This window comes from Sander vitreus, chromosome 22 (assembly GCF_031162955.1).
Source record: "Sander vitreus isolate 19-12246 chromosome 22, sanVit1, whole genome shotgun sequence".
Taxonomy (NCBI): domain Eukaryota; kingdom Metazoa; phylum Chordata; class Actinopteri; order Perciformes; family Percidae; genus Sander; species Sander vitreus.
In genome coordinates, this window is record NC_135876.1 from 15,227,187 (window position 1) to 15,238,488 (window position 11,302).

Genomic DNA, 11,302 nt, shown 5'->3' on the forward strand with positions numbered 1-11,302 from the left:
ACATAAGATTCTGGGTAATGTAGTAAATTAACCATTTTTTTAGGCTAACTGTCGCGTCAACAAAGGATTTTAGGACTACATGGCCCACTACACCTTGTTTGTGGTTTTTGGTAACCATAGCAACGCTGCTCACTTCTCTAAATTTGCTTTTAAAATGTAATAAATCGTACAAATATAATTAAAGAAATCCAGTAACACTACTTATTTGAAAGGTTGTATAAAGCACATTACAACAAATTGGTGTTGGCTATTGGCTATTTGTAGAAGCGCCGTCGCGGCCGGTGATGACGACATATTTCGACGATTTGTAGTTCCTGTCAGTCAGTGAGTTTTGTAGGGAAGCGAAAGAAGAGATGCTCCTAGTTACTTACACGTATATAATTCAAACCAGCACAATTGTGAATGGGTAGGTTTCCTTATCGTCTTTTAAGAGCAGTAAGTAACGTTAAACACCTCAACTCACCGAACGCTTGAATAGAGTCGTTAATACGTGAGTGGTTAACGTTAGCTACGTGGCTGCTTCACGTGTGTTTTGCTAACGTTAACGTAAGCTATCTGAGATCTATCATTGAAACTCGTGGTGGTTTAGGTACTGTACGTTAGTGTAGTTCAGTGAATCTTTTTAGAGAGACTGCAGCTCCTGGTATGGCTGGCAGCAGGATGAAGCTGGAGCTAACCCGTGTGGTTCAGGGAAGAAGTCGGCTGGGTGTACTGAAGGGGCTCGGCAGGACGGGACAGCACTCTCTGGAAGTCCCGGGGTGTCTGCTGCACACACACGTAGGCACAGTGCCCCACCTCACCCAGGACACACTGCACACCCTGAGCAACCTCCCCTCTGTCACTCAGGTTACCCTGTCGAATATGTAAGACACACACACACACACACACACACACACATACATACACATACACATACACATACACACACGAAGTCTAACTTTTTTTTCCTTTCTCAAGAGCAGAGCACCAGGAAGTGTTGGAGGAGTTTAAGGATGGATTCAGAAAGTTTGCAGGTACTTTGGATCAATCACATTTGTATTCTTCTTCCTCTCTCCTCCATCAGTGGCACTAGTAATCAGGAGAAGAGCGAAGAAGATAAATTGGGACACAACATCAATTGCATTAATTATGATAACACCCAATCTATTCAGATTTATTCAGTATGATTAAAAGGTAATCCATCATCATCTTTTTAACTAACTGAAAATCATGAAGTGTTGTATTGATATTAATGCAGTAGAGCTTTATTTACAGCCACTTTTTCTTTCATTTGTATAAAATAGTTGGAATCAGTTTAATATGTTCAGGTAAAGGCATACGACTGCAAAATAGTATGGACAGGTGATGGTAATGTGCAGATCTGATAGTCGAAATTGGTCAAAACATTGGACCAGATATTAGGAAATGTATAGTAGCAGCATATATATTATATGACAACAGTAGCCAGTCAGTGCTGAAATGCTATTTTAAGCAAAGCGTGTTCATACAAATAGTTTATTACTTACTTTTATTATTATTTAATACTTTTTATTTTGAGATTTGAAGTTCCTTCTTGAGCTTGAAAACAATAGATGACAAAAACAGTCTCACCACGTGGTTCATCCAGTAGCTGTTCTATTCCTTCAGTCTCAACTTTAAAGCCAACATGAATGAGAAGTCCGTTAAGTGTTTGTGATACAATCGAAAACTCCATAACAGCTACTGAGTTCTGAACACTTACATAACAGCAGCATTTGCTGCTATCAAGCCTTTTGTTTTCTCACCTTTTGATCTTCTGCTGCAGCTAGGTTTGCTGATAAGGCCACACCTCATTCCTCTCTCCCGACCTGGAGTCGTCACATTAATAACATGCAGTAATGAAGTGGCTCACTCCGTCAGCTCGTTTCGTGCTGACTGTAACCCTTTGTCTGATTTTCTTCCCTCTGTGATATGCATTGATTTTTGTTTTGTGCAGGTCTTCATGATACTGTGTTGTACTGCTCGCTTCACGACCCTGCGACCCCCTGCCCAACAGGTTACACTACTAACAAGGTAAGATTAAGCTTCTGCTTAAAGGAGTAGTTCCACATGTTAGGAAAGCCACTTATTCCTTCCATGTCGCGAGTTAGTCGAGAAGATCAATACTACTCTATCTGTGCGCTAAATATGTTAAAGCCTGTTAGCTTAGCATAAATGCTGAAAACGGGGAAACAGCTAGTCCCACTCCGTCCAAAGGTAGCAAAATGCACCTCTAAAGCGTGAAAATTATGAAGTTGTAGTTTTATGGGGTGTTATGTGTGACTATTTGTTGGCCTGAGAGCAATTGCTAGGCAACCAGTGAAGACTATGCCCAAGAAATACTTGCACATAACACACAACAATGGGTTAAACCGCACTTCGTTGTTTTTGCATTTTGTTTTTGTTAATAAGTGAGCTAAGAGAGGCTGGTGGGTGAATTTGTTACCTTCAGACAGAGCAAGGCTAGCTGTATACTCCTGTTTCCAGTCTTTATGCTAACTTAACCAGCTGCTGTGAGATTGGTATAGATCTTCTCATCTAACTCTTGGCAAGAAAACGAATAAGCGTATTTCCCACAATGCCAAACTATTTAAAGAGAGAATTGTCTCACCAAAGCTGTTTCAGCTCAAGCATCTTTGTACATGGAAATGCCCTCTGTGGGTTGTTATTAGACGGTGTCAGTGTGGGGCAGCGGTGGGCGGATCGAGCTGACAGTGGCCAAGTTTATGGCTCTCCAGAAGACCGTGCAGCCAGACTGGTACCAGAGCATGGCAGACGGAGAGACGTGGCAGACTAACACCTCCCGCAAAAGGGTTCGAAAGTCGGTGGATCGAACTCTCGCCCACTTGGATGAGTGTCTGCTAGTTCACCAAAAATCACAGGTACACACACGCAAGCAGCAGTCTAAACACACACCGCTGTTTTTTCACAGTACATTTGTGTATCAGTCATGCATGGCACGATTACACGGGACAAGGATTGATGTTTGGTGTTTATGTTGTCACAGGAGCCACTGTGCGGCAGCTGGAAGCACATTGAGAATAGGAGGAATTCTTTATCAGTAGTTGTGTAGGGCTCAGCATCACGGATGAATAATGAAATCAGCTGTTCTTTCTTTTAAAAGCAGCTACCTCATTTCATGACAGATAAAAGAGAGTGGCTCTGATCCACATAAAGAGATGCATGCATGCATACATATGACACCTTAACTCAGATATGCTTCAGAAGAGATAATATATTTTCCAAACTGTCTGTAGCTTCATATATAGGAAGTAATTTACTCCAAGTTTGTTTGGGTTGCATTAATCTGAAAGTATGTCTTTTTAACACAGTTTTTTATTATGTGTACATTTCACTGCCTGTATGTCTCTTCTGTGTATTTTATTGCCTGGCTGCAAACCAAATTTCCCTTGGGATAAGTGTAGAATGATGTTGAGCAAAGGTAAAAACAAGCAACCGCGTGCTGCAGGTAAATGTCAGCATTGTCCTGACTGAGTGAGCTGCTTGATTACTACCGAGCTCCACTCCCCACCCCCCACTGCATCTTTCCTCCTCGTGATGTGAAGTTAACTTCATGTCGAGTCATCAAAATCCAGATGGTCTATGGCAAGAATAAAACCTTCATTTTTATTTTTGCACTTGAGGAACATTTCCCATTGTCCCTACACACCTGATAATGCTCCATAAACTTTTCTTTCTATATTTCACCAATCACCAAACTGTGTGTCATTGCCAGGAGTTGGAGGGAGTGGAGATGTTTGGGGTGGTGGAGGGAGGAGACATCCTGGAAGAGAGGGTGCGCTCAGCCAGGGAGACAGCCAAGAGGCCGGTGGCAGGATTCTGCCTGGACGGCCTGCAGACGGGCTCCATGGACCAGGCCCTGAGGAGCCAGCTCATCACTGCTGTGACCAAAGAGCTGCCTGAGGACAAACCAAGGTCAGCTTCTGACTGTGTGAGAAATGTGTTAATTCATCACAGAGATTTCTCCCCCATTAATCATACACTCTAGTGTTTCATTTGAAAGTACTCTGTTATTTACTATCTTGACATCAATAAGACAGCTGTAGCACAAAGGCATTTTAATCACCCGTTTAGGAACAGCCTGTAAATGCTCTACAGTAAATCCATACAGAAACAAAAAACACCCGAGGGGCTACAACTAAGGACTTTCATCATTTCATCATCATGAAAAAGTCATTACCATTTTAAAGCGACCAAAATCCAACACCTAAATATATTCAGTTTACAATGATATTAAACAGAGGAAAGCAGCATGTTGGAGTCTCTTTTTTTGCTTGAAAAATAAATAATAAATGATTCGGGAAAAATGTATGCAGATTAATTTTCTGTTAATAAACAAATCAATTTGTTGACTAATTGTTTCACCTCTAATGCAAACTCGAAGGAAGCAAACACATCTTTATATTTGGGAACCTCTAACTAGGAGATACTCAACATTGTTACTAGTTACCAAAATGATTATGCAGTTACCAACACTAGAATTTATTAATTATTTGCTGATACATGAATGAATACAATTTTAATTCATTTGGTTCCTTTTTATTTTTAGTAAATTAACAAACCAGTGCAGCAGTGCAGTGTGATTCAGAGATGGAGAGTGGTCCCAGTTGGTAGGTCCAGCTTATCAGTTAACGATCCTGCTTGATTGATTAGAAGTGAAAACCCAGCAGCTTCTCTCTGTTTTAAATAATTAAGAATTGAATATCTTTGGGTTTTGGACTTTTGATTGGACAAAGCAAGCCATTTTGAAGACGTCACCTTGGGCTCTGGGAGTTGCGATAGATGCTTCACTGTCATTTTATTTATTTTTTTAAAGATTTTTTATGGGCATTTCCGCCTTTTAATGATAGGACAGCTCAGACATGAAAGGGGAGAGAGAGGGGGAAAACATGCAGGAAAACCGTCACAGGTCGAACTCGAACCCTGGACCTTCTGCGTCGAGGAATAAACCTCTACACATGTGCGCCCGCTCCACCAACTGAGCCAACCGGCCACCTTCACTGTCATTTTATATAAACGACTAAACAAATAATTGTAAAGATAATTGACAGTCATTTTAATGAAAAGTATTGTTCGTCGTAACCCCAAATATAATCTTGGTTTAAGATTAAAACACTCAACTTGTACATATAAGCATAATGATGAAATAGAAAGATGATCTAGCCAATTTTTAATCCTGTGAAAGGAATACTGTATAATGATAAATGATAAAATGCTTCTTCTAGAGATATTCAGAAGAACCCCAATTCTCCAACAAGACTGAATACACTATCAGTACGGCCAAACTTTCTCTAGATGTTAATGGCTCTCCAAACATAACTACATAAGCTGCCTTTCAGAGGCTTTTCATTGCCTGCCTTCACTGGACCACATGAGCGCTCTTCTCCTGGAGATGATGGAGGATATGGCAGTGGCTCTGAGATTGGGAAAGAGGACCTGAAAGAAGCAGTAGTCTGTATCCAGGAGCTGCATTTGAGCTCGTCTGGAATACAGAGGGACGCCACCGTCCCTGCTGTTAGTGCTGGCTGTTAGGAGATACTGGAAAGTGGAGTGGAGTCATTATCAAATGCTAAATTGGGCTTGGCCTTGATGCCTGCAGGCAGAGAGTCAGAGGGAGCCAGTTTACTGAAAGCCCACGAAGAGCACAAACACACACATATGTTGTAGACCCTTGTGTTTATGTACTTTCTAGGGCTGTCAAAATAACGCGTTAATTTTGATTAATTAATCTGACAAAAAATAACGCGTTAAAAAAATTAACGCAGATTAATCCATTCCATATTGACGTTTGCATACAGACGAAAATCTGGTGCCACTGATATGTCTGCGCTTCTCTCTGCTGCTCTGAAACAGATGTTACAGGAAACACAAACCCCGCTGCATGTGACGCTAGTTAACACAATACTCAACAGCAGCTAACGTTAGCCTACCGCTAGCTAGTAGCTGGATTAAACACGGTTAAAATGCTGACAGCTAATGCTAAACGGTGTAAAGTTTGACTGTGTTTTATTGTTATTGTTATACATTATTATTAAATCATTTAATTTTGACCATATGGCCTTAGCAATAAACAAGCCGTTCTTTAATGTCACCAACTGTTGTTTAGTACCCTTTTTTTTTGTCTTTTCTTTTTTTACTTTCTTAAAAAGTCGGTTCAGACACCGTTAATTATGTATGCGATTCATTTCGATTAATTAATCACAGAGTATGTAATTAATTAGACTATTTGTTTTAATCGATTGACAGCCCTAGTACCTTCTGCTGTTTGTGCTGTGACTGTCAGACTGCTGCAGGGTGTAGGACAACCTGATGAGGTGCTGGCGTGCGTGGAGGCCGGTGTGGACCTGTTTGAGAGTTTCTTCCCCTTCCAGGTGACGGAGCGAGGCTGCGCTCTTTGCTTCAGCTTCGACATTTCCCTGGACCCGGAGCTCGCAGGTAGAGCCCTCCATGCAGGTGTGGTGAATACCTGTGCTAAGGAATAGTTTTGTTACAACTTTTTCTTTTTACATGTTACATCATTTAGAGGGTAAATCAATATCTCTGATAAAGCTAAACCACAAGTGGTAAAAGAAAGTTTAACTTAATTGGCAGCTGTGGTACGCTGATAGATATTGATCTAGTAATTTATATATGTAGTGCTTCAGCACCAAACGCCATTTAAAAAAAAAAACGAACCTATTTTATTGTTAATGATTTTACTTGTTTTGTCTTTCTCTTGTACTCCAAACTAATTTAGATTTTGTAACATCAATGAATTGAACATATCTGCAGATGCAGATCAAGCTTGTTAACTTTCGGCTGCTCTCATTCCCATTTAAGTTGCATCTAGCCCCCTCCGCTTTCTTGTTCTTTCTGTTGTTGCAACTTATGTAACTGTTTCTTTAGACATTAAGCATTTAAATGAAAGCTCACAGAGGTTTAATTCCAAACTTAAAAGGGAACAAGGTGACACTTCTGCTGTTGTCAAACCCAGTAACCTTTCAGGTAAAACAACCTTGCCCAAAGCCATATAATGACTTTTTAAAGTGTGATGAAGGAAATTACCCCAAAAAGATGGAAAACACTGGCTTTTCTTTTCAACAGCTTGCATTAGGGTTATGCCTAGAGCAAACTGACATGTCACAATGTAGTATGGGAGCTTAGGTAGGGGGTCTCTCTCGCTATATGGGCCGTTTTACGAAAATTGATGGCTAATTGCAAATTTGGTAAGACGGTGTCGGACTTCCGTTTCTGGTGTCGGTGACTTTGCCCTGGGTATGGAGCGCCGCAGAAGAAAAGCTCTCCTTCCAAATAGGGCCATTCCACAGGGTAGCCTTAGGGCCCATAGAACAGCACCTGGGCCATTTTCAGCCCAACCAATGTTACATACTCTATTAGGAGACCTTAAGGAACAGTGTGAAATACCCTATATAATCATTCTATCACCCCTTTTTAAACGGAAAAGAAAGATGCTTGAAAGACTTTTTTTTTTTTTTTTTTTGTGGTTGTGTTTTCTCAGCAACCTTTTTAGATGTCCAAACATCGATTGCACTATCCAAAATGTTTCTTTTTTAACAATCTGTCTAAAAGGCATAACATTAAGGTTTTTAGCAATGTGCTTCACAGTTTGGTTAAGTAGCCTGTTTCTGTAGTTACTGTTCTCTGCTTTTGTAAGGCAGAATTGCTCTTCAGCGCAAGTTACTTTGGTCAAGCCTCATTTTGTCTCTTAAACTAATTTTCTTTTTTTGCTTTATTGCACTCATCTTCACCTTTCAGTTTGCACTAAACCCATTTTGCTCTATTGTTGCATTTTAATCTCTATACTTAATCATGTGCATTGCTGTGGACCACTTTCTTCCTTTTTGTCTTTCCCTCTTCCCTGTCTTTTTCTTCTCTCTTATATCCATTGTGTGTGTTGTGGTCTACCCTCCTGTAAACAACAACATCCTTCCTGATAAAACAAGGCTCTTCTCTGGTTTAATTATTAATTAAGTAAAGTCACCTTGCAGTGAACACCCATCTGTGTAAGACGGGCTTTGGTTGGCATAACATAGCCAGTACGTAATTATATTATAATGGCGGAGATAATATAGGACACAGCAGTGTTTAAAGGCGATCAAGCTACAGTATTTGTTCCTGTTTATTTTCTCCGCCGGGCTGATAGAGCTATGGTTCTGTATGTAGGTTTTCGTGCTAAATAATGAGATAATGCTGTGAATAGTTTGTGGTGTGCTAGGATTAATGGATGTATGGATGTATGTTTGCTTTGGCAGTGCTAGGGCTGGATGAAGAGAGGGACACGGCGGGAGAGACGCAACAGAATGGAGATTTTAATCTTGAAGATCAAACGCAGATGACATCCTTTGAGATCAATCTCAAAGACAAAAGGTTTGTGGCAGCTATAATAAAACTCCAACGGGTTTCATAAGTAGCAGTGCTTGCAGAATCATGAACACTTGATTAACTTTTAGGATGCCTGTTCATGAATTCTACGTACTTAAACTTTCTTTGAACTTCTATCCAGGTACCAGGACGACTTCAGGCCCCTGGTGGAGGGGTGTGGCTGCTACTGCTGTAAGAACCACCAGAGAGCGTACCTGCACCACCTGCTGGTGACCAATGAGCTGCTGGCTGGAGTCCTGCTCATGATTCACAACACAGCCCACTATCATGCCTTCTTCGGTGCCCTGAGAGAAGCTCTGGCCAATGATAAACTGGACCTTCTAAAGAGACGGATACTTAGGGAAAGAGGCAGGCAGACATAAAGAAAGGCTGATACGTGGAATGATAGGAGAGGGATTGATCCTGCTTTTCCTCTAAAGGATCACTGGACTGACTTTGCCAGACGCAATCAAAGCTTTGTCTTACCACTGCAGAGACCTTGAGACAGAGCCCCTCCATATATGGAATAAAAAGACAAATGAAAAGACAAAAAGACACCCATTTGATGTTTGTCCCTTAGATTTGGGTCCTGGTTTCACAGCAGGAGGGACCGCTCCCTGAAGCTTGTGTATTGATCTGAGCAGATAGCCAGGAGATGAAGTCAGCGTTAGGAGCTGGATAGGCGGTCAAGAGGAATTTACATAAATAGATACATGTAAGGATGGATGGTGGTGTACTATCGACTGACTAAATCCATGTCTGCCTTCTGTTGTGGTGTGATTGCAGGTTAGCAGATGACTAACACCCTTTGGACTCATTGATACAGTAGCATAGACCAGAGGGAGAACCAATTTGGGTAACCCAAAAAAGTTCCCGCTTTTCTCCTTTCATACATTAAAACATCATGTACTAAGATTTCTTTGATGCATCCTTTTGTTATTTCATATTGGTCTGTTGTCATCCAGCCATTCATTTGTTCTTGTGCTCCAGGAATATTTTTAATGTTTCAGTTGGATGAGCTTCTCACACACGTAGACTTTGACTTCATGTTGCTGTCAAACCCAATGACTAACCAGCATGTATGATGAGATTGTGTGTCGCATTAAACACGGCGCTCTCAACATGCAGATGGTGGTGGTTGTCTCTTGTGAGCTCTGGGGAGGTTAACTGAAGGTTTGAGCTGACAGCTTTACCATTCCCACTGCTGAGGGAGGATAAAGATCAAGGAAAGATATGTGTCTCTACTGCCTCCCGTGCAGCAATGGAGAGAGGCTTTTTGAAGGTGAGGAGATATAATTGACTGCCAGACCGTGCAGATATCTGTGGGGGACAAGGGACAGACTGAGTTGGTTTAATGGGATGGTAGTAGACAGAAAATGGTGTGGAGAAGGTTGTAAAGTCAATCCCCCAGATTAGCCAGTAAAAATAGAATGAGTAGTGAACGGATATTGCCCTCCTTTCCCTGGATAATGGCTAATAGTATTTTACTCAGAAACTTCTCAGTGGAGGTGTTCAGCAGCTAATCCAAAAATAATGTTTCCTTGTGTATCTGACAAACATTTGTATAAAGTAATTGTGACTAAATCTATCCTTGGTAAATACGCACTGGTTAAAACAAGGTTTCCGTCTGTTTATTGCAATAATTAGGCCCCTTTTGAAGTGGTTCTTAATGACGGTTGATTAAAGCTCCTAATAAGATTCCAACTGATTATTCATTTTGACATATATTTCTCAGGTTTGTGATCTTCAACTGCAAGAGAAAGTGGAACAAAAGTGATTGCAAAAATGATGAGATACAGCACAATGAAATAGAATATAAATAAGCATGTAGCAGATGGGGGTTGGTGTCCCCAGCTGACCTATTGCTAGAGTGTATTAAGTAGAAAAATAAGAGTTTGAGAACAATATGTGGATTTAGAGCATTTAGGATACACAGGAGTTTATACCCTTTACGTTAAGAGATTCACACAAGATTCCTACAGACTGGACGTGTGATATTAAAACTATTGATGTGGGATCCTCATAGGGAAAACGCTTCTGTTCAGGTCAGTTTGCTCCTTCCAGCTCATCTCAACTATGCTGAAAATAACCACGGCTCATAGGTTTGATAGATTATTATTGTATATTAGTATAGTATGTAACCGTAATTATTTCAAAGTTGTGAGCACACCTTTAACATTATGGGAATTCATTTCCAAAATGCACTTGTTGTAGATAAACTTAAAGCAGGGTTAATTTATTTTTTTGGCAGCTTAGACGCTGTTCGAGTGGAACATTCAGCTAATGTGGACGAATATTATCGTTTGTGTTTCTGGTCATCTGGAAAATGTAAATCCAATATTCACTCTCCTTTTAAGGTTTGTTTTTAGTTTCCTTCATAGACTATAATGATATAATGAACTCTTGAGAGAAGTATCTAGCTCTTTAGCTGTTAAATGTCCCACTATGTTCACCAGCTAGTCAGTAACTGCTAAGCAGGTGTGCAGTGAGTTTATCAGAGCATTTTCACTGAAAGAATGCCTGCTGCAGCTGAAAACAAACGTTTTGGGCCATAAAAGCAAAACGATGAACAGAAAGATGCTAAAACGCTCCATAGAGCTGAAGAGAACTGCAGTGTCAGGTGATAATTCTGTGTGATTTATCACTGTGAGTGCCCCCCCACACACACACACACACACACACACACCACATTTCATACAAATATATTTATTAGTGCAGCTTTAAACTGTCAGTGCTGCACAGGACACCATGTGGCTCTTTCTCTCTGCTGCACTGAGCGACATTGGGCACAATTTCCATGTAAAGAGCTCTGAATGACATAGTCAGCTGGCCCTCATAGCTCATTTCAACCAATTATACAGATGGAAAGTGCCATTCAGGCTGTATCGCTACACGTTTCTTTTCTGTCTCTAGTCTCAAGCCG

General features: G+C 40.8%; 1 protein-coding gene across 2 annotated transcripts; it reads left to right on the forward strand.

Annotated features, from left to right (window-relative positions):
• Window positions 1–302: 302 nt before the first annotated feature.
• On the forward strand, window positions 303–9,506 carry qtrt2 (queuine tRNA-ribosyltransferase accessory subunit 2). Of its 2 annotated transcripts, none has more exons than XM_078280150.1 (8): window positions 303–863; window positions 958–1,013; window positions 1,955–2,031; window positions 2,670–2,879; window positions 3,734–3,933; window positions 6,302–6,471; window positions 8,271–8,385; window positions 8,522–9,506. In XM_078280150.1, the coding sequence occupies exons 1-8, from the start codon at window positions 646–648 to the stop codon at window positions 8,760–8,762; spliced, it is 1,287 nt and encodes a 428-aa protein (XP_078136276.1). In that variant the 5' UTR covers window positions 303–645; the 3' UTR covers window positions 8,763–9,506. The 2 variants fall into 2 exon arrangements, with proteins under 2 accessions (XP_078136276.1, XP_078136277.1); XM_078280151.1 differs by having other exon boundaries at window positions 6,302–6,453.
• Window positions 9,507–11,302: the final 1,796 nt, after the last annotated feature.

What these genes read in the sequence shown, in the direction of transcription:
- qtrt2 (XM_078280150.1), top strand. Translation starts at nt 646, where the DNA reads ATGGCTGGCAGCAGGATGAAGCTGGAGCTAACCCGTGTGGTTCAGGGA. An exon ending in TAGTTCACCAAAAATCACAG is followed by an intron (nt 2,880 to 3,733) that starts GTACACACACGC and finishes TGTCATTGCCAG; the next exon opens with GAGTTGGAGGGAGTGGAGAT. An exon ending in CTGCCTGAGGACAAACCAAG is followed by an intron (nt 3,934 to 6,301) that starts GTCAGCTTCTGA and finishes TGTGACTGTCAG; the next exon opens with ACTGCTGCAGGGTGTAGGAC.